Source organism: Sphaeramia orbicularis, chromosome 12 (genome assembly GCF_902148855.1).
Source record: "Sphaeramia orbicularis chromosome 12, fSphaOr1.1, whole genome shotgun sequence".
Taxonomy (NCBI): domain Eukaryota; kingdom Metazoa; phylum Chordata; class Actinopteri; order Kurtiformes; family Apogonidae; genus Sphaeramia; species Sphaeramia orbicularis.
The window spans coordinates 6969802-6993888 of NC_043968.1; the positions used below are offsets into that span (position 1 = coordinate 6969802).

Sequence of the window (24087 nt, forward strand, 5' to 3'; positions counted from 1 at the left end):
GCAGTGTTCAGTGTAGCAGCACCAGAATGTCTGAATATAATAATAATAATAATAATAATAATAATAATAATAATAATACATGAAAAATAGTGCTCAAATATACAAAATAATGTGCGAAAAAACAGTAAAGTACACAAAATATATTAAATTGTACTGAAACACACAGCAAACATGCACTAAAATTTATTCTAAAATTCATAAATGTTCTGTCCTGTTCGTCAACATAGACTCACCAGTCAAACCCATGTAGTTTGATAAATGACAGTAGTTATTGTTGCTTGTTTTTATATTCAGTTCATTATATATTTTGCTGAAAGTCAGTTTTGCTTCAGTTTTCTCTGTTTGCATAGAACAACCTTTGAATTTATGCTCAGGTTTTATGCCTGCAGTAAATTAAATAAAGGAAAATACCTGATTTACACTGAGTGCAATGATATTTATCCCATAATATGAAACTATATTGTAACATTAGTCATTATTGTTTTGTATCCCAGACCCCTGTTAGAAAAGAAACAGCTGAATTCAACGTGTCCACATACTTTTGTCCATGTAGTGTATTTGTCATTGCACTGATTAACAATACACAGAAACTGAATTCAGTAGTGTTCAGTGTAGCAGCACCAGAATGTCTGAATAATAATAATAATAATAATAATAATAATAATAATAATCATAATCATAATCATAATCATAATAATATAACAATAATAACAATAATAATAATAATAATAATAAACATAATACATGAAAAATAGTACTCAAATATAGAAAAAAATGTGCAAAAAAACAATAAAGTACACAAAATATATTAAATTGTACTGAAACACACAGCAAACATGCACTAAAATTATTCTCAAATTCATAAATGTTCTGTCCTGTTCGTCAACATAGACTCACCAGTCAAACCCATGTAGTTTGATAAATGACAGTAGTTATTGTTGCTTGTTTTTATATTCAGTTCATTATATATTTTGCTGAAAGTCAGTTTTGCTTCAGTTTTCTCTGTTTCCATAAAACAACCTTGAAATTTACGCTCAGGTTTTATGAATATATACATGATCAGTAAATCAAATATAGGAAAATACCTGATTTACACTGAATGCAGTGATATTTATCCCATAATATAAAACTATATTATATCATTAGTCATTATTGTTTTGTATCCCAGAGCCCTGTTAGAAAAGAAACAGCTGAATTCAACATGTCCACATACTTTTGTCCATATAGTGTCCATCTAATAACCGTCAGCTCTTCAGTGTGGCCAGTGGATCCCTTCAGCGCTGCCTCTTTAACTCTTGGCCCTCGTCCCGTCCCTCTGGCTGTGAAGAACCACTCACATGTTTTTGGTCGTCCCTCCACACCTGTAAAAATGCACCAGATGTTGTTTTGGAAGCATCAGCAGACACTAAAACACAGCCCCGTTCTTTATTCGACGTCCGTGCTTTGTAATCTTTTTGTATTAGTCCTTTATAATCTGTCATAATCCAGCGGTATCTGTGCGGCCCCAGGTTTTAGCCACGGCCGAAGGGTTTAGCGGTTTACATACACACTGATCCAGCATCATGTTCTGTGGTAATTCACCCATAATGCATTTATCCTAATTCCAAGGCAGATGGCTGGTGTGGTGATCAGGCCAATATCAGAGCAGGCCAACGAACACGGAGGGTTTTCTAGGACCTTATAACTACACTGTCAAAAAAAAAAAAAAAAAACGTAAAAAAAAACAGTAATATTCCGGCAGCAGGGGTGCCAAAAAAGTACTGTTAAATAACGGAAAATAACCATCTCATAAAAATACAGTAATTTTCCATAATTGAAATACAGTTTTTTTTTACCCTAACTTACGATAACTAATGATATTTTTAGGTATTTATTCAAATGCAGATATGGCACAGGTTCATTTTTGGTTTTCTTTTTTTGTTTATATTTCACTTATTCTTATTTAATACTCTTTTATTAAATAATGTTAGTGTCTTTGTTGGGATTGAACTCAAATACTGTTCTGATGTTAGTTCTGAACTAATAGAATATGAACATTTGAACAGGATCTGAAACTGTACACTGTAAAAAAAAAAAAAAAAAAAAACGTAAAAAGAAATGGTATTATTCCAGCAGCAGGGGTGCCGAAAAAATACTGTTAAATAACGGAAAATAACCATCTCATAAAATACGGTAATTTTCCATAGTTAAAATACAGTTTTTTGTCCTAACTTTACATGAGATGTTGCATATTTTTTTTGACTTTTTAATGTTTAATATAGAATATTTACATGTATTAAAACAATCAAATTACCTATAAATAAATATATAAATAATTTTCAGTGAGACTCAGTTGTCCAATCCACTGATAAAAACTGTATTTGGACAGTTTATCAGTGCTTACACATGTTCTACATTCACAAAAATACATTTATTCCACATTTTTGTTGTGAAACCTCCTGTAATTACACAAGATATTTGTCAATTAACAAACAAGTCTGGTTCAACTGACAGAACAAATACTTCTGTTACGGTTAATTGTCAGTAATTTTATCTCGTTTTATTTATTTATTTTTTTTTTTACAATATTAAACTTTAAATGAACAGTTTAATCTCATAAATAGAAAAGAAATATTTGTGAAATTATAATACATTTGCAAATGTATTTTAACTGTATTTTTCTGTGAAAAAAGAAAAAAAATTCTTTTAAAAAACTGAAATTTTCTGGTTATTCAGAGTTACAGTTTTTTTTCATGTTATTTTACATTTGATGTAAAATCACAGTCTGTTTTTGTCATTTCATTGATATTTTCCTGTATCTTAAAAATACAGGAAAAACCTGTCAAATAAACAGTGAAAATTGTGTTAAATTACAGATTTTTTTTACAGTGTAACCATAGTACTGTTTTCCCTCTTGTCTATTTTTAGTCGCTATAACACAGAAGTCTCTCTGTTGGAGCTTTTATTCCACCGCTGCTGATCCTCGTTGCAGGCCGTGTTTGACTTTGTGGTCATTGTTGTCCTCCAGTGCAGGAAATGCATTATGGGATTGCTTTGTGCTTCCTAGAGAGTTCTTCTGCAGCTCATACATTAAAGCACAGGTGTCAAACATGCGGCCCGGGGCCCAAATCCAGCCCACCAAAGGGTCCAGTCCGGCCCCTGGGATGAATTTGTGAAATGCAAAAATTACACTGAAGATATGAACAATCAATGGTGTTAAAATCATTTAAGGTCAATTTAAAAATGATCAGACCAGTAAAATACTATCATAATAACCTATAAATTATGAAAACTGCACATTTTTCTCTTTGTTTTAGCATAAAAAAAGGTACATAACACAAGAATATTTACATTTACAGACTAGCCTTTTATTATTATTATTATTTTTTTTTTTTTAAATGTGAATAACTTGTCCCATCTCCACAAAAATGCAGTTGCCTTTACATCATTACATGCCCGCCGTCTGATGTTACTGAACTGGAAGGGGAAGAACCCTCCTGCCTATGTTAGTTGGATTAGAGAGGTGATGTTGGGATTAGACCTGGAAAAAATTAGGTATACAGTCTGCGGGTTGGAGGATAAATATTATACGTAGAACCTGGTCACAGCTCATAATTCATATCAAGAACTTGCCTTTTTCCTGATTCCTTGTTTTTACTTAATACATTTTTCTTTCTTCTTCACTCTTTTACTGCCATCTTAGTCTTCTCAGTGCCCACAGTCTGACTGTTGGGACTTTTTTTTTTTTTTTTTTCCTTATGCAAGAGGTCCAGAATGTTGACCAAAATGATCAACATAAATTGGTTTGAGTCTTTTTTTTTTTTTGGGGGGGGGGGGTGTTCTATTTGTCTGTGTGTTTATATAGATGTATTTGTGGGGATGCCACCTGGATGGGGGGGGGGGGGGGGGGGGGGGCAAGTTTAAGAACTGCATAAGATATGTCTTAAAGATGTAATTGTAATGGAAAAATGATAAATAAAGTTGTTTTTTTAAAAAAAAGTGAATAACCTGAAATGTCTTAAGAGAAGTATGTGGAATTTTAATAATATTCTTCCTGTTATTAAATGTTTTGTGTATTTGTAGATCCACTGTGATCTGTACGTTGTGATTGACATGAATAAATGATAAACTGAGGCGTAATATTGTTAAAACTGCACTTATTTTACTTAAGAATTTTCAGGTTGTTCATATTTGTTCATGTTAAGGTCGAGTACAATTTGTGGATGTAAACATTTTCACTATGGAATTTTACATTTTTCACACAAAAGTTCTTATTCTATTATTTATATTATTTTACTGGTCCCGCCCACTATATATGTTATTAGGCTGAATGTGGAAGTGAACTAGAATGAGTTTGACAGCCCTGGACTAAGGCATTCATTGTGTTAAATCCTGTAAGAGTGTAATGAATCTGAATCCAATCAAATAAAGACCATCTATGATTGGAACACTTTACATTCATCACATATGTGGACAAAAGTATGTGGACACGTTGACTTCAGGTGTTTCTTTTCTAACAGAAGTCTGGAATACAAAACAATAATGACTAATGTCAGAATAGAGTTTTATATTATGGGATATTCACATTTGTTTTGTTTGGATAGTCTGTAAATGTAAATATTCTCACAATATAATTTTTTTTTTTTTTGCACTAAAACAACAAGAAACATTTGGAGTTGTCATTAATTATATGCTATTCTGTTGTTATTTTACTGGTCCGGCCCACTGGAGATTAAACTGGGCTGAATGTGTGAGTTTGACTGCCCTGGTTTAACAGGATACATGTGGGAGGTGTTTTTATTGAATTCCTCTCAACATTAATTTAACAATAATGTTAAGTCATCATTAAATGAACTACCTACCTGTAATTATCTCAAACATACTGTTAAAAATGTTAAAAATCAGTATACAGCAGATTTGAGAATCAATACAGAATCACAAAATATCATCTTTTTCAAGAGTACAGACATTTTCTTCCCATATTTTGCAGTTCAGTGTTGAGCTTAAATCCAAACTATCCCCACATGTCAGCGCTTATAGTGTTTTGAATTCACTGTTAGTGGTTCTTTGGTATGTATTTCCACCTTAACCCTCTGATATCCCACCCAGATGGGTCCTTCTTAACCACCAAAAGGGCAGATTCTGTAATCAGTAATTCAGTAGTGTCCAAATGTTTTTCATGCAGTTTGTTTTTAACTTTTCTTTTGTATTTATCAACTTGGGCCATAAACAAAAATACCAAATACTCAATAAGTGTTTTATATACATATATATATATATATATATATATATATATATATATATATATATATATATATATATATATTATTTTATTATTTATTATTATTTTATTTTTTTAAAACTCTTTAAATACCATGTTTGTAATGTAAACCATATTTTTATGCAAAAAACACACTCATAAAAGTGTTGTTGTTTTTTTCAATATACTACATAAAATTTGGATTACCTATTTTATTTTTTTTTATTTTTTTGCAGCCTAGTATATGTCAGTGATTAACAGCAGCATTGGTTAATATGCATCATTATTTTTTGTGCTTGCTCAAATGTTCTAAAGTGTGTTTATGTGCATTTTTTACTCACTTGGTAGAAGGATATTAGTGTAGGAATTATTCATTGTTCTGATGTTAGTTTTGTTTAAATTGTTACTTTTGCTACTGAAATGCCTCAGAGATGATTTTTATCGAATTTCTCTCAACATTAATTTAACATTATTATTAGGTAACCATTAAATGAACTACCTGCCTTTAATCGTCCCATGTATACTGTTAAAAATGTTTGAAAAAGATCAGTGCAGCGAATTTAAGAATCAATACAGAATCACAAAATATCATAATTTCCAAGTGTATACCCTTATGCAAGTAAAATATATTTCTTTATATATTGCCTATCAATATGTTTATGTTTATGTTTATGTTTATGTTTACGCATTTGGCAGACGCTTTTTTCCAAAGCAACTTACAGGGGAAAACCAATTAAATCACTCAATCAATCAAATTTTATTTATATAGCGCCAGATCACAAAAAAGTTATCTCTTGACATTTTATATATAGAGTTGGTCAAAACCAGACTCTAAGTCAATTCTACAGAAACCCAACAGAATCCTCCTGGAGCAAACACTTGTGACTGGTGACAGTGGAAGGAAAAACTTCCCTTTAACAGCAGAAACCTGGAGCAGACCCAGACTCCTGGAGGATGGACGTCTGCCTGGACCAGTTGGGGTTAAAGAGAGAGAGTAGAGAAGGGGAAAAAGAGAGAGCGATAGAGATAGGGACTGGGGGAGAGGGGGAGAAGGGGGGAGTAGGGGGAGACACATGGAGGCGGTTGAGGATAAGTGAGTGGTGATGATGAGGGCAGGGAAGAGGCCGGACCACCGCAGCAGGTCCAGAGATAATCGTGAAAGAATCTGTGGTTGTCCTGGGAAAAACCTTATTAGAATATTTAAAATGGAATGTTTGAAAGTGCTAGGACAGGAGGTGCTCTCGGAAGAGCTGAGTCTTCAGGAGCTTCTTGAAGATAGGCAGGGATGACTCTGTTCTTGTAGCACTTGGTAGAGCGTTCCACCAACGTGGAACGACCCATGAAAAGAGCCTGGATTGTCTTGTACAAGGTCTGGGGACCACCAGACTATGTTCCCCAGACGAGCGGAGTGGTCGTGGGGCGACATAAGCTTTTATTAGTGCACCTAAGTAGACAGGAGCAGACCCACGGAGAATTTTGTAGGCTAGGATTAAAGATTTGAATTTGATGCGGGCAGCTATGGGTAGCCAGTGTAACTCAATGAGTAAGGGGGTGACATGTGCCCTTTTAGGGTGATTGAAGACCAGACGCGCTGCTGCATTCTGGACCATCTGTAGTGGTTTGACAACACAAGCTGGGAGGCCCGTTAGAAGAGCATTGCAGTAGTCAAGACGGGAGATAACCATAGTCTGCACCAGGAGCTGGGTGGCCTGTTCGGTTAGGTATGGCCTGATCTTTCTTAGGTTGAACAGAGTGAAACGGCATGATCGGGTGACAGAGGCAACGTGATCCGTGAAGGTCAACTGATTATCAATCATGACTCCCAAGTTACGTACTACACTGGTAGGAGCCAGAGGTATGGAGTCAATAGTGATGGAGATGTCCTGCTGTATGGTTGGCTTAGCTGGGAAGACCAGCAGTTCAGTTTTGGACATAATATGCTCACGTGGATACCACGTGCAATATATTACTGACTGAAAAAATATATTATTGTTTAATATATATTTTTTATTTAAAATATACAAAATAATATATTGTGTCAATATATTTTGTATTATATTACAATATATTGAAAAATACATAAGGAATTGCCGCTTTCCATATATTGAAACATATATGACAATATATTTACCTATATATGTAAATATATGTCATTATATATGTATAGTAATACACTTTATTATGTATGTATGCATATATATATACATATATTGTCTAGTGTATTACTAAATATATGTAATTATATATTTAGTAATACACTTCAAAATATATGTATGTATATATATGCACATATACTGAGTTTCAATAAAACTATGTAAAAAATATAGGGCAGTTTTTGTCTTCATTGCAATATATGTTTTATATGTATCACTATATGATTAAAGCATATATTGCAGTATATTGGAAAATATATGCACTACTTTCCCATATATGGAAATGTATTTTTTAACATAATGTGTTATATTTTTCAGTATATTGCCATATATGTTTGTTTCATTAGGGTAGACATTTTCTTCCCATATTTTACACAGTAATGCTGTTCAGTGTTGAGCTTCAATCTAAAATATCCCCATCCCTGAGTCAGAATTGAAAGAATCGTGCAAAAATGTCCAACTTTTGAATTCTAACCTAATACAAATTGCGAAAACATAAAATGACCTTTTATAATTTTATAACATGGAAGTGCAAAGTGTGCGTAATATGCTCACGTGGATACCAGAAGGTTAACAGACTGAAGATACTGTTTATGTTCGTATACAGCAGAGTGTGTACAGTATATGTATGTATACAGCAGAGTGTGTACAGTATATGTATGTATACAGCAGAGTGTGTACAGTATATGTATGTATACAGCAGAGTGTGTACAAAGATGCATATTTGATTGAAGCCACACAGACTGATGTTGTGATTGTAATTCGATCACTCACTCCTGCTTCTGTCCTCATGTTTCCTGTCTCTGCTGTTCGGATAAATGCAGCTGAGTCGGACAGGAATGGAGTGAACTGTATTAATAAACACTAATCCACCCACGAACCGCTACAAACTAAATTAGTGCTGGCAGTTTAAGCAATTAGTGGGACTATTTTAGTGGTACATTAAAGCACCAGTATAGGTCACGGTCAGATGAATGCCTGGACGGTAGCTCGCAGCCGTCTGTGTGTGAGAAACGGACAATGGATGAGGAAGAACCTGAACAGTGTAAAAAAAAAAACATGTGAAACGTCCAGAAACAAGAGTCGGAAACTGAAATAAAAGGAGCAACAATACAGGACTGAGCCACATGTGCAGTCTGTGGAGGTGTTGGTGAAAGACGACCGCGGTTTTCTGCAAAAATATCAGTGTTTATTTACGTATTTCTTTATTTACAATATGTGGACAAAAGTATGTGGACACGTTGAGTTCAGGTGTTTCTTTTCTAACAGGGGTCTGGGATACAAAACAATAATGACTAATGTTATATTATAGTTTCATATTATGGGATAAATATCATTGCATGGGATAGTTTGGTTTAAATTATCTTTGTTTCCAAAATGTCTCAGAGATGGTTATTACTAAATTTCTCTCAACATTGATTTTGCTTTGTTTTGTTTTGTTTTTTTTTTTATCTCTGACTATGATTTTCAATGTTCTTCCTCTAAATTTCTGAAATATTTCTCGTGCTCTGACTGTAAATAATAATTTTCTACCACATCTAACCATCTACTTTCTTCGAATCTGACTGAGGAAGAAAAATCTCCCATTAAACTATAAGGAAATACTGATGTTTATGAACTACATGGACATAAATATTGGGACACATTATGTCTACAGCTGTAAAATATCCTGTTCACGATGATTTAAGATAAAAACATCAATATTAATTGGTTCCAATGCAATGCAATGATGTTTATCACAATATAAAACTCTATTATGACATTTATCCAGTCGCCCAAACCCTGTTAGAGAGATGGTTTTTACTTAACTTCTCTCAACATTGATTTTTTTTTTATCCATGACGATGATTTTAAATGTTCTACCCCTTTTTTTTTTTTTTTAACCTGTAAACCATAATCTGTATTTATTTGTTAATTTAAAGCCACAATTTGTTTTATATTAGGATAAATATTATTGCATTGCATTTTGTTTTGTTTAAATTGTTATCTTTGCAAACTTTACATTTGCAAACTATATGGACATAAATATTGGGACACATCATGTCTACAGCTGTAAGATGTCCTGTTCTTGAGGATTTGAGAATAAATAAATAAATAAATAAAATCATCAATATTTCCTTAAAGTTTAATGGGAGATTTTCCTTCCTCAGTGAGATGTGAAGAAAGTAGATGGTTAGTTGTGGTAGAAAATTATTATTTACGGTAAGAGCACAAAAAATATTTTAGAAATGTAGGGGTCCCTGCTGTATATACATAAACAGAGATTATAGTGGAATATTCATCTGCATGTACAGTCGCAGATGCAGCAGATTGTTTCAGCTGCTACTGTTTTATTTCTCTTCAGTACTTGTGCAAATTGTGGCTTGAAATGAACAAATAAATACAAATTATGATTTACAGGTAAAAAAAAATAGGGGTAGAACATTTAAAATCATGGTCATGGATAAAAAAAAATCAGTGTTGAGAGAAATTAAGTGAAAACCATCTCTCTAACAGGGTTTGGGCGACTGGATAAATGTCATAATAGAGTTTTATATTGTGATAAATATCATTGCATTGCATTGGAACCAATAAATATTGATGTTTTTATCTTAAATTATTGTGAACAGGATATTTTACAGCTGTAGACATGATGTGTCCCAATATTTATGTCCATGTAGTTCATAAACATCAGTATTTCCTTATAGTTTAATGGGAGATTTTTCTTCCTCAGTCAGATGTGAAGAAAGTAGATGGTTAGATGTGGTAGAAAATTATTATTTATAGTCAGAGCACGAGAAATATTTAAGAAATTTAGAGGAAGAAGATTGAAAATCATAGTCATAGATTAAAAAAAAACAAAAACAAAGCAAAATTAATGCTGAGAGAAATTTAGTAATAGCCATCTCTGAGTCATTTTGGAGACAAAGATAATTTAAACCAAACTAACCAATGCAATGATATTTATCCCATAATATAAAACTATAATATAACATTAGTCATTCTTGTTTTGTATCCCAGACCCCTGTTAGAAAAGAAACACCTGAATTCAAAGTGTCCCAATACTTTTGTCCATATAATCTATGTAAATATAAAGAACGTGCAGCCTGCAGCCTCTGTGGGCGGAGCTAAAGTCACTGTCAGGATACTGTAACAGAAATTTAATTGTCATCTAATATAAAGATGTTTATTTCTTTTGCAGAGATTATGAACGATGTGATCAAGAAGGTCAAGAAGAAGGGAGAATGGAAGGTAAGATCACACAAAAAAGGATTTATCTTTGAATTATTTGACATATTTTAACCTTTGTCTGATTGGAGGAGACTACAGTCCTGTTCTCTGTGATGTTTGGGTGTTGGTAAACAGAGGCAGAATATTGTTCCAATTGCTCTTATATTTCTTAAGACAATTCAAGTTGTTCATGTTATTCAGATTTTTATTATCTCCACCAGGAAGGTTCTGTTTTTGCTGGTGTTGGTTTGTCTGTCTGTTTATCTGTCCATGTGCAAGATAACTCAAAAAGTTATGGATGGATTTGGATGAAATTTTCAGGAAATGTTGATACTGGCACAAGGAACAAATGAGTACATTTTGGTGGTGACCGGGGGTGGGGGTGGGGGGTCCTGGCAGACGTCTGTGCTCTCTGAGTACTTTTCTAGTCAAACTTGAAATATCTTGCAATGTCAATTGCTTTGTGTAATCATTACACTTATTACACTGGGTTACAAAAAAATGTTTTTTGCAAGTTGTCTAGGTTTTTTCAACTGAATTAGGACCATTTTGCACCGCTAAATCCAAAAATGACATCTGTTTTTCTCAATCAGGTCAGGTTTTTTTGCTAATTTGATTTTGAAAAATTTGATCTTCTCACAAAATATAAGAATTAATACCAAAATCAGATTGGTAAGCACACTTTATGAAACTTGTGACTTGATTCCTGTTAGGTACAATGGTGTATTCAGCGCAGATGTAACAGAATACGTCAGGCTTATTTTTGCCAGATCTTCTAGTCGAAGCCATTTCATTCACCTGTAATATTAAAAAAAACATTAATCATAAATTGGCAAAAGTCAAATCTTCAGAACTCGTTTATTGCAAGAAATAGGAAAGAATTTTGTATCATATGATGTGAAAATGCCCATAAATGTAAGCAAAAATGTTAAAAAGCCAAGTTCAGAAAGTTGACCTGATTGAGCAAAATTAATGTGATTTTTGGATTCAGCACACCAAAATGATCCTAAATCAGCTCAAAAAACTTAGACAATAAATTTGTTGTCAACCAGTGTTATCTTCAGTTCATTGGACTTAATTCCAAGTTGATTTAAGTTCAAATCTTTTGGAATATAAATTGCTTTGTATAACAAGAAAAGCACTCGGAGAGCACAGACCTCCACCAAGACAGATCTGCTCCCCCGATCACCACCAAAATTTAATCATTTCTTCCTTGTGCCAGTATCAAACACACAAAGCAGAGCGATCACAGTACCACCTGGTGGAGGTGATTATTCAACTTCATATATTGTGGCGTGGATGGAAGTTCGGCAGGAAGTTAGCTCACAGTAATTTGCCAGGACAGGAAGTGCTTTACACTTGGTAAGGCATAAAGATTTGCTTTGATCAAGAACAAATGTAGACAACAAAAGCACTTAGAGTGCACAGACCTCCACTGAGGCAGATCAGATCCCCCCCGAGATCACCACCAAACTAAAATTTTATCATTTCTTCCCTGTGTCAGTATCAACATTTCCTAAAAATTTCATGGAAATCCGTCCATAACTTTTTGAGTTATCTTGCAAACAAACAAACAAACAAACAACCACACACACAAAGCAGAGTGATCAGAATATCTCCTAGCAGAGGTAATGAACAGTAAACCCATAGTTCTTCCTCTGGCTCTGACTCCTGGTGCAGCTGTACAAAAATACAAAAACAAACACAAAAACACTGACATACACACATTCAGTCCAAATGAACACTAACAGCACAACCCACTGAACCCCTGCACAGAAAAACAACACATTTACAACAACAGGAGCAATACCCACAATGCAATGCACAGATAAAAAGGTGTGGTCAGGACTAAAACTGAGTGATTTAAATCCATTCAGTTTAAACTGTTTCATACTTTGGACTCTGTCTGCAAATTAGTCGAATATACTGAACATTTTAGAGTAATGGAATCAAACTGAAATCATTTAAGTACATTGGAATTAAAGCATTTTAGTAAATACAAAGTCTGGGCTTACAGTGTTTGAATAAATGCAGGATGTGCAGAGTTTCATCCTTAAATGAGTTTACAGAAGTATATGCAGGTGTCCTTCGAGTCCTCTGACTGATAAAACATGTAATAATAACCCGTCGTCACGTAGTTACCGTGTCCTCGTCCGTTTCCAGGCGCTGATCGTGGACCAGCTGAGCATGAGGATGTTGTCGTCCTGCTGCAAGATGACAGACATCATGACAGAGGGCATCACCAGTAAGACATGAGGGTGTCTGAGCGCTAACAGTCTGCTGCGAAGCATCTGTGTAACTGTGTTTTCTTCTGCAGTCGTGGAGGACATCAACAAGAGACGAGAACCTCTGCCCAGTCTGGAGGCCATTTACCTGATTACACCCACAGAGAAGGTACACACCAAGGACACACAAAGGACACACAAAGGACACACAAAGAACACACAAAGAACACACAAAGGACACACAAAGAACACACAAAGGACACACAAAGAACACACAAAGGACACACAAAGAACACACAAAGGATACACAAAGGACACACAACACACATGACACCCACAGAGAAGGTACACACCAAGGACACACAAAGGACACACAAAGGACACACAAAGGACACACAAAGGACACACAAAGGACACACAACACACATGACACCCACAGAGAAGGTACACACCAAGGACACACAAAGGACACACAAAGAACACACAAGGGACACACAAAGAACACACAAAGGATACACAAAGAACACACAAAGGATACACAAAGGACACACAAAGAACACACAAAGGACACACAAAGAACACACAAGGGACACACAAAGAACACACAAAGGACACACAAAGAACACACAAAGGATACACAAAGGACACACAAAGAACACACAAAGGACACACAACACACATGACACCCACAGAGAAGGTACACACAAAGGACACACAAAGGACACACAAAGGATACACAAAGGACACACAAAGAACACACAAAGGACACACAACACACATGACACCCACAGAGAAGGTACACACCAAGGACACACAAAGGACACACAAACGACACACAAAGGACACACAACACACATGACACCCACAGAGAAGGTACACACAAAGGACACACAAAGGACACACAACACACATGACACCCACAGAGAAGGTACACACCAAGGACACACAAAGGACACACAAAGGACACACAAAGGACACACAACACACACGACACCCACAGAGAAGGTACACACAAAGGATACACAAAGGACACACAAACGACACACAAAGAACACACAAAGGACACACAAAGGACACACAACACACATGACACCCACAGAGAAGGTACACACCAAGGACACACAAAGGACACACAAACGACACACAAAGGACACACACGACACCCACAGAGAAGGTACACACCAAGGACACACAAACAACACACAAAGGACACACAACACACACGACACCCACAGAGAAGGTACACACCAAGGACACACAAACAACACACAAAGGACACACAAAGAACACACAAAGAACACACAAAGGACACACAAAGGACACACAACACACATGACACCCACAGAGAAGGTACACACCAAGGACACACAAACGCCACACAAAGGACACACACGACACCCACAGAGAAGGTACACACCAAGGACACACAAACAACACACAAAGGACACACAACACACACAACACCCACAGAGAAGGTACACACCAAGGACACACAAACAACACACAAAGGACACACAACACACACGACACCCACAGAGAAGGTACACACCAAGGACACACAAACAACACACAAAGGACACACAACACACACGACACCCACAGAGAAGGTACACACCAAGGACACACAAACAACACACAAAGGACACACAAAGAACACACAAAGGGCACACAACACCCACAGAGAAGGTACACACACAAAGGACACACAAACAACACACAAAGGACACACAAAAGACACAGAAACGGCACACAAAGGACACACAACACACACAGAGAAGGTACACACACAAAGGACACACAACATCCACAGAGAAGGTACACACCAAGGACACACAACGGACACACAACACACACAGAGAAGGTACACACACAAAGGACACACAACACACACAGGGAAGGTACACACACAAAGGACACACAACGGACACACAACGAACACACAACACCCACAGAGAAGGTACACACACAAAGGACACACAAAGGACACACAACGGACGCACAAAGGACACACAACGGACACACAACACCCACAACACCCACAGAGAAGGTACACACAAAGGACACACAACGGACACACAACAGACACACAAAGGACACACAAAGGACACACAGCACCCACAGAGAAGGTACACACAAAGGACACACAAAGAACACACAACACCCACAGAGAAGGTACACACACACAAAGAACACACAAAGGACACACAAAGAACACACAACACACACAGAGAACATGTACCTGATTACACCCACAGAGAACATGTACCTGATTACACCCACAGAGAAGGTACACACACAAAGGACACACAACACACACACAAAGAACACACAAAGAACACACAACATACACAAGCAGTTCACACTAAACACACACCAGCATATAGAGGATATACACATACCCCCCCCCAGGCCACGCCCCTCTCAGTCAGACTGAGTGTCTTAAACCAGCCTGCTCAGCAGTAAACACAGCCAGAGCAAAGGACCATGGGAAATCTGAAATTAAATGAAGGACAGTTGGACTGGACATGGATCTGTACGAGCGACCAAAGAACAAGTGGTCCATGAACACTGACATGTGGACACAAACGGAGGATCCAGACCTGATCCAGGGGGGAGGGGATCAGCGCTATTTGGACCTGAAACTAATATACATGGTTTCATCAGGACTGACAACCAGGGTCCAAAACTAGGACCAGAACCAGCTGATCCAAAGGCTCCAAAACTAGGACCCAGAACCAGCTGATCCAAAGGCTCCAAAACTAGGGCCCAGAACCAGCTGATCCAAAAGGTCCAAAACTAGGGCCCAGAACCAGCTGATCCAAAGGGTCCAAAACTAGGGCCCAGAACCAGCTGATCCAAGGGTCCAAAACTAGGGCCCAGAACCAGCTGATCCAAAGGCTCCAAAACTAGGGCCCAGAACCAGCTGATCCAAAGGCTCCAAAACTAGGACCCAGAACCAGCTGATCCAAAGGCTCCAAAACTAGGGCCCAGAACCAGCTGATCCAAAGGCTCCAAAACTAGGGCCCAGAACCAGCTGATCCAAAGGCTCCAAAACTAGGACCCAGAACCAGCTGATCCAAAGGCTCCAAAACTAGGGCCCAGAACCAGCTGATCCAAAGGCTCCAAAACTAGGACCCAGAACCAGCTGATCCAAAGGCTCCAAAACTAGGGCCCAGAACCAGCTGATCCAAAGGCTCCAAAACTAGGGCCCAGAACCAGCTGATCCAAAGGGTTCAAAACTAGGGCCCAGAACCAGCTGATCCAAAGGGTTCAAAACTAGGGCCCAGAACCAGCTGATCCAAAGGCTCCAAAACTAGGGCCCAGAACCAGCTGATCCAAAGGCTCCAGAACTAGGGCCCAGAACCAGCTGATCCAAAGGCTCCAAAACTAGGACCCAGAACCAGCTGATCCAAAGGGTCCAGAACTAGGGCCCAGAACCACCTGATCCAAAGGCTCCAAAACTAGGGCCCAGAACCAGCTGATCCAAAGGCTCCAAAACTAGGGCCCAGAACCAGCTGATCCAAAGGCTCCAGAACTAGGGCCCAGAACCAGCTGATCCAAAGGCTCCAAAACTAGGGACCCAGAACCAGCTGATCCAAAGGCTCCAGAACTAGGGCCCAGAACCACCTGATCCAAAGGCTCCAAAACTAGGACCCAGAACCAGCTGATCCAAAGGCTCCGAAACTAGGGCCCAGAACCAGCTGATCCAAAGGTCATTTCCAGTAGACCGTGGACTGACCCCAGTGAATATATGCATGATCTACTGGGACTGAGCAGATTTACTGAGTCTAGTTCAGATCCAGTCCTTTATCCAACACAGATACTACTGCTGTGGACCAGCAGGGCACCACTGCATTCTGGGAAATTAGCAGATTTACACCACCTGGTTTAAATTAACACATTATTCTGATAATATTGTGGCTTTATTGTCGGAATATGACGACTTTAATCTCATAAACGAATGACATTTTTGTTAAATTATGAGGTTTTTTTATAACTACGACTTTATTCTCATAACATTGTGATTCTTTTTGTATTCGACTTTATTCTCATAAAATTACAGGTTTTATCTCCATATTTTCTGACTTTATTCTGGTAGTGCCCAGTGTTTTTATTTTCTTCTGTGGTCCTAATACTCCGTCGTAGCTTTATTCTCCAGTTCCTCCGTATTTGTAAAACTGGGTTGGCCTCAGTTTCAGTTAGTTTACTAATCATGTAGGAGCACAAGGTTCACAATCACAAAATGAAGACAAAAACCAGGAAAGATCTGATCATGAAACCAAGAGCTGCACTAAGAAGGACCGTTAGCCAAAACACTAGGTCATTTCAGGTCTGATTGGACCCAAAAATACAGCATCAGTGAATGTTAGCTGACACCAAACAGGATCCACAGATCTAGGTTTGGTTTCCTGGATTTGTGGATCCATCTCCTTCTCTTTTCTTTGTCTTTGGGTGTCTGTAAAACGATAGCTCCCACTGCTTTAAGAACCTGAAAATATAATCTATCTCACAACAGCTCTGCCCCATTTTTAGTTTAGCAGCTGATTGTCTGTTATCGTCTGTTACAAAAATTTCAATCGTCTTCTTCTCCAAAACTACAATTCCGATTGACTTCAAACTTGGTATACAGCTTCTTTATGATGATGTCAACAAAAGTTAATGAAATTATTTGGATCCGGATCTGATTCTGGATTTGGTGCCACTTTGAAAAATTTCCCCATTATAAGCGATAGGAAGTGGATGGATGCAATAACTCAGTAAATCTAAATGATCTCCAGTGTAAATGTCTCCAGTCCAGCCCTGATGGGGAGATGACCAAAACATAATGTCCACATGCTGATCAGGATCTTCTTCTGGATCTGGAACTGACGCAAAATTTAACATGGGCTCTTATGGGGAAAACATTTCAGTTGTCTTCTTCTCTGAAACTCCAGTTCTGATTGACTTCAGACTTGGTATACAGCTTCTGTATGAGGATGTCAACACAAGGGACTGAAATTATTTTGATTCGGATCTGATCCTAGATTTGGTGCAACTTTGAAACGTTTTCCCATTATAACAGATAGGAAGTGGATTGATCCAATAAATCAGTATCAATGATATCAAGTTGGAATTTGAGTTTTTTACAGATCTGATTGGAATATGAGCAAAACATGGACTATTTCTGTAACAGAATAAATACACAGAACTGGGTGAGAATCTGGATACATTTCCCAAAGCTTTGAATTTGGCCGGTAAGCTACAGGGCCATTGGTCCGATTTTTATTCAGTATTGTTCTTCAGTTTAGACAGTATTGAAGCCAACGCTGTCACTCATGTCCCTCTTTCTGCCACTCAGTGGGCGGAACTGCTGTGACTTCATGTCACGTGCAGACCCTCTATAGCTTCTGCACTTTACAAAGTCATCCCATGGGCCGGACTGGACCCTTGTGCAGACCGGTTTTGGCCCGTGGGCCGTATGTTTGACACCTTTGACTTAGATTCAGATGGTCCGCAGAGCTCCTTCGACATGTGTGTGGATCTTTACTGTGTCTCTTGTGTGTCTTCAGTCCGTCCACACCCTCATCGCAGACTACAAAGATGCTCATTCAGCCAAATACAAGGCGGCCCACGTTTTCTTCACCGACTGTAAGTTCACCTTTACTTTCTATTTCCTCTTTCCTCCCATCTCATGTCCTGTTTATCTAATTTGTTGAAGTTTTTCTTTCTTGGTAGAGGTTCACTGTAAGGTTTTTAAGTTGGTTCACAGTTTGGAGAAATATAGTTTTTAACTGTTTTTTTCCCAGATTGAGCAGATAGAGCATTAAGAAATACAAACAGACAGAGGGAAAGAAAAAGAGAAAAAAAAAACAAAAACTGCCCCCCACCCCATCCCACCCCTCCCACACCCTGGCTCAATCATATACAAACATTATTCACCAAAATGTTCGACAATCCTCAGTCAAGCAGGACTCTCAAATTAGCAAAAAATAAAGGAGGTTTAGAAGATTTCCATCACAGAAGATTTTTAACATTTTTACTAATTTTTGAAATATTAAACATTTGCCTTTACTTCTAATGGTCCATATTTTGATGGTTTATAACATGTAAATTGTTACAGATATTAATATAGTTCCTGTTGATCACTGATAGAAGTCAAAGAAACAGTGCAGATCTGAAGTGATGAATAAAACCTCTCATTCACTCGGTGTAAATCAGTTTTTCTGTGAACATCTGTGTGAGGTAAAGGGGTCAGTACATGAACGTTAATAATCAGCTGGAAGTCAAACTTTGACGTCTTGCTTTTTTCTTCCCAGCCTGCCCCGATCCGCTGTTCAACGAACTGGTGAAGAGCCGCGCTTCCAAAACCATCAAGACTCTGACGGAGATCAACATCGCCTTCCTGCCCTACGAGTCTCAGGTAAACGTCAGAACAGCCGTCGAAACAACACCATGTGACTGACAGACCGAACAAAAACTATATCTGTCCATATTTAAGACAACAGAAACAGAACATGTTCGACAACAGATGGAGCATGTGTTACTAACTGTAACATCTGAAGCAAAATGGAAGAAAAAGCAAAATACTGCAAAATACAGTATTTTAGCGGTGTTGGGCAAATTACTTTTAAAAAATAATTAGTTATAGTTACTAGTTACTTTCCCAAAAAAGTAATTGAATTAGCAACAGAATTACTCCTTCATAAATGTTTCATAAATTAGTTATCGGGGAAAGTAACTATTGCGTTACTTTTGTGAAAAACCTTAAAATATGTAAAAGGAAACTGATTTTTGAGTGTGTTTCACAGCCAGTTATAGAGTAGAACAGCAGACAGGTACTGAAGACCAGGACTGTGGTGAGGCTGGGGTCCACCAGGGCCAGCTGGGGTCCACCAGGGCCAGGCTGGGGTCCGCCAGGGTCCACCAGGGCCCGGCTGGGGTCCACCAGGGTCCACCAGGGCCCGGCTGGGGTCCACCAGGGCCAGGCTGGGGTCCACCAGGGCCAGGCTGGGGTCCACCAGGGTCTGGCTGGGGTCCACCAGGGCCCAGCTGGGGTCCACCAAGGCCAGGCTGGGGTCCACCAGGGCCCAGCTGGGGTCCACCAAGGCCAGGCTGGGGTCCACCAGGGCCCGGCTTTAGCTGATAACTCCTCCCCTAAATCAGCTGATAACTCCTCCCCTAAATTAGCTGATAACTCCTCCCCTAAGTTAGTGATAACTCCTCCCCTAAGTTAGCTGATAACTCCTCCCCTAAGTTAGCGATAACTCCTCCCCTAAGTTACTGATAACTCCTCCCCTAAGTTAGTGATAACTCCTCCCCTAAGTTAGCGATAACTCCTCCCCTAAGTTAGTGATAACTCCTCCCCTAAGTTAGCTGATAACTCCTCCCCTAAGTTAGTGATAACTCCTCCCCTAAGTTAGCTGATAACTCCTCCCCTAAGTTAGTGATAACTCCTCCCCTAAGTTAGCTGATAACTCCTCCCCTAAGTTAGCTGATTACTCCTCCCCTAAGTTAGCCGATAACTCCTCCCTTAAATTAGCTGATAACTCCTCCCCTAAGTTAGCTGATAACTCCTCCCCTAAGTTAGCTGATAACTCCTCCCTTAAATTAGCTGATAACTCCTCCCCTAAGTTAGCTGATAACTCCTCCCCTAAGTTAGCTGATAACTCCTCCCTTAAATTAGCTGATAACTCCTCCCCTAAGTTAGCTGATAACTCCTCCCCTAAGTTAGTGATAACTCCTCCCCTAAGTTAGCTGTACACGTAGCTGCGTTCAGGTGCCTGTGGTGTGCTGGGACAGCTCAAACTTGTAGCTGTCATTAGTGGTTCAGGTGGGGGCGTGGACAACTCAGACTCATGGACACACAGGTGAAGCATGAAGGAAGTGTGGGTGATTTGAATAGAAGAACGACTCGTAAACGAATCGGTTCTTATCGTTCACTGAAAAGAGCCAATCTAAAGACTCGACTCGTCCTTGAACGTCACACCTCTGGTGCCTGGCTGAGCGAGTCAGGACAGATAACAGCTGTTAGATCTCAGTGCACAGTAACGCACCACATTTCACTGTCGGTAACGGTAACAGCGTTGGAACGTTTCAAATAATAATTCATTAGATTACCTGTTAGTGGAAAACAATAACAGCATTGGAAACGCCGCTATTTTTAACGCCGTTATTCCCAACACTGTATTTTAGTGATTGTTTTTAAGAGGATATCATTAGTATTAGTATGTCATCTTTTAAATCACTTCTTAAAACACATTTTTATAGACTTGCCTTTATGTGATGTTGTCTCTTTTTAATCTTTTTAATGTAGAATATTTAATTTGACCCTGTTTTGGTTCGTCATTTACATTGACATACATGTTGTTTTATTCCATTCCTTCATTTTTGCATTGATCATGTTCTGTTATTTCTGCCCTCTCCACTACGATACATTCACAGTTATGTTTTCATGTTTGCTGTACTTATGTCTTTTATTGTGGTGTGTTGTTTTCTATGTTTTTATTCGGCTGTTGTGCCCTTTTGTTTTGTCTGTCAAAGCACTTTGTAGACTTAGTTTTTAAAGGTGCTATAGAAATAAAGTTATTATTAGTAGTAGTATTAGTAGCAGTAGTTGATATAGTCACGCATAGTGTTGTTGTGGCTATAATGCACTATATGGACAAAAGTATGTGGACATGTTGAATTCAGGTGTTTCTTTTCTAACAGGGGTCTGGGATACAAAACAATAATGTCTTAGTCTTTGGGGACGGTTCCATCTTCTTCCCATTATCCGTGTTCTTTATAAACCAGCCTGACTTTTACTGCTGTAGTGAGAGAGCAGGAAAGAGCCGGAGATTGAGAGGTCGAGCAGAAGCAGCGGGAGATCGATTAAAAGAAGAGGGAGGAGGGAGGGAGGGGGGAGAGATGCTGGAGAGGACGCCGACAGGAATAGAACCGTCCAGGTTTACTGGTGTTCAGAGTGGAGGATGGATGAAGAGAGACGGAGACGCCGACACAAACACACTCTCAGGTGGTCACAACGCTGCTGACTCACCAGTCCACTGTGTTTACTGCCAGACTGTTCCAGAAACACTCCCATTTATCACACCGCCTCCCCTCCCTCCCTCCCACCTGCTTCTCCTCCCCCTATTAATTACCACATTTCCCGTGTTCTTCATGTTTCTTCTTTTTTTTTTTTTTTTTACAACTCCGCCATTCTCTCGTCCTTGCTTTTGCACGTCTCATGCTTCCAGCTTTTCAATCATTTTCATTCCTCCAACTGTATTTTTCCTCATTTCCTCCCCCTCCTCCCCCTCCTCATCTCTCTGTCTGTCCATCCCTTTCACTATCTGAAGATGCCGTTTGGCCCACAATGCCTTTCTCCCCTCCCGTCTACTATGATTAATTCAGAGTCAGTGGTTTCAGCCGGAGGCAAAAAAAAGCTGCCTCGTGGCCCCGCCCACACACTCATTCTACGACCCCATTGGGTAACTCGGCATCCACACGGCGAGCGGTAGCCAACGAGAGTCGGGCTAAGGCGAAGGGCCCTTCCGCAGAGCAGGAGTGTGGTCATGTGACCGTGGACAGATGGGGTGGGAGGAGGGAGTGGTAGTAAGTGATGCAGGAGAGGAAAGGGGGCATTAGGAGGAAAATAGAAAAGATGAAATCAGAGGGGAAAGAGGAGGCAGGAGGAGGGCAAAAGGAGGGAGAGGAAGGATGGAGATGAGGAAGAGGAGGGTTTGGAAGAGGTCAAAGGTCGATGTGGTGACATGAAGCAGTTCAGGAAAAGGCAAGAGGAAGGATTCAGAAGGAAATGAGGCTGAACACCACATACACACACATATGCAGTGGACTGTGGAGTCACATGACCACCAGGCTGGTTACCATGGATACGCCATGTCAGATGTTTATGTTGCATTTTTACAAACAGCTCCCATTAAACCTTGTGACGTAAACATGACTCTTACCTCAGGTTTGCTGCCAATAATCAAATCCCATCTGTGATGTTGACATTTATCTAAACTCTTTCTATTTAGGTAGAATCAAATATTTTTTTCCTGTAACCAACTATTAGGTGGTAAAATAGACGGTTTAAGGTTTACACTGAATACATTTGAGGATGAAAATGTCAGAGGAACTTCACTTTGGAGAACTTTGAAATTCTTGCAAAAAATCGATTTTTGTCCATCTGTGATGCAGTACTTTTTGATATTTTTCGTCTAAAATATTTGAAACTAAATTTTGCCCCTAGAGTCGAGGTTATTATCGTTAACAAAAACTAACGAAATAACGAAAAATAGAATTGTAAAAACATTTTCGTTAACTGAAATAAATAAAAACTATAATTAAAAGAAAAAAAACGATAATTAACTGAGAGGAAGGGTTCAGAAGGAAATGAGGCTGAACACCACATACACACACATATGCAGTGGACTGTGGAGTCACATGACCACCAGGCTGGTTACCATGGATACGCCATGTCAGATGTTTATGTTGCATTTTTACAAAAAGCTCCCATTAAACCTTGTGACGTAAACATGACTCTTACCTAATGTTTGCTGCCAATAATTAAATCGGAATCAGAATACTTTATTAATCCCAGGGGAAATTATTGAGTGTTCCAGTCACTTCATTCAAGTCGAATAAAAAGTAGCAGGAAAGAAAATATTAGTACAACAAAAAGAAGACTAAATAAATAAATAAATATATATGTATAAGGATGAAGTCAAGGGAAGGTTAACATCTCTTCAAAAAAATTAATTTACAATAATTTACACCAAACTTATATTTCTGGGTCAGTAATTAGTTATATTTTTATATTTTCAGGAAAATATATTTTGAAATTAGAAAAAATGTATGGGAAAAAAAAATTGGAGGAGTTTTATGAGTGTGAATATTTGGAAAATGACAAAGTTTTGTGCTGTCATTCTGGGTTCATTTTATAAACTCTCATAAATAAGCTAAATTTATTCCAAATACATTGATATTTGACTATTATATTATTTATGTCGTAGTCTAAACACACAGTGTTTAAAATTAATTAATGCATATATTTATAAAATACATTTGAATATAATTTTAATATTATTTATATGTTATAAATATTGTAAATAAATGTATGTGATATTGATAATTGAAATAAAAAATGTTTAATTTGATATTTCCTTTTGTTGTCCATCTGTGACTCTGCCATTTGTGTAAACTCTTTCTATTTAGGTTTGATCAGACATTTTTTTCCTCTATAACCAAATATTCGTTTGTTAAATAGAGGGTTTAAGGTATACACTGAATACATTTG

At 38.2% G+C, this 24087-nt stretch overlaps 1 protein-coding gene across 2 annotated transcripts in view; it reads left to right on the forward strand.

The window, feature by feature from the left end:
- stxbp1a (syntaxin binding protein 1a) overlaps positions 1-24087 on the forward strand; it is a 101901-nt gene that overhangs the window by 30189 nt on the left and 47625 nt on the right. For both annotated transcript variants that reach the window (XM_030149135.1, XM_030149136.1), the window contains exons 2-6: positions 10574-10623; positions 12766-12847; positions 12920-12996; positions 18377-18455; positions 19124-19227. In XM_030149135.1, the coding sequence (XP_030004995.1) occupies positions 10574-10623; positions 12766-12847; positions 12920-12996; positions 18377-18455; positions 19124-19227 (392 nt within the window). The remainder of the gene's footprint in view (positions 1-10573; positions 10624-12765; positions 12848-12919; positions 12997-18376; positions 18456-19123; positions 19228-24087) is intronic.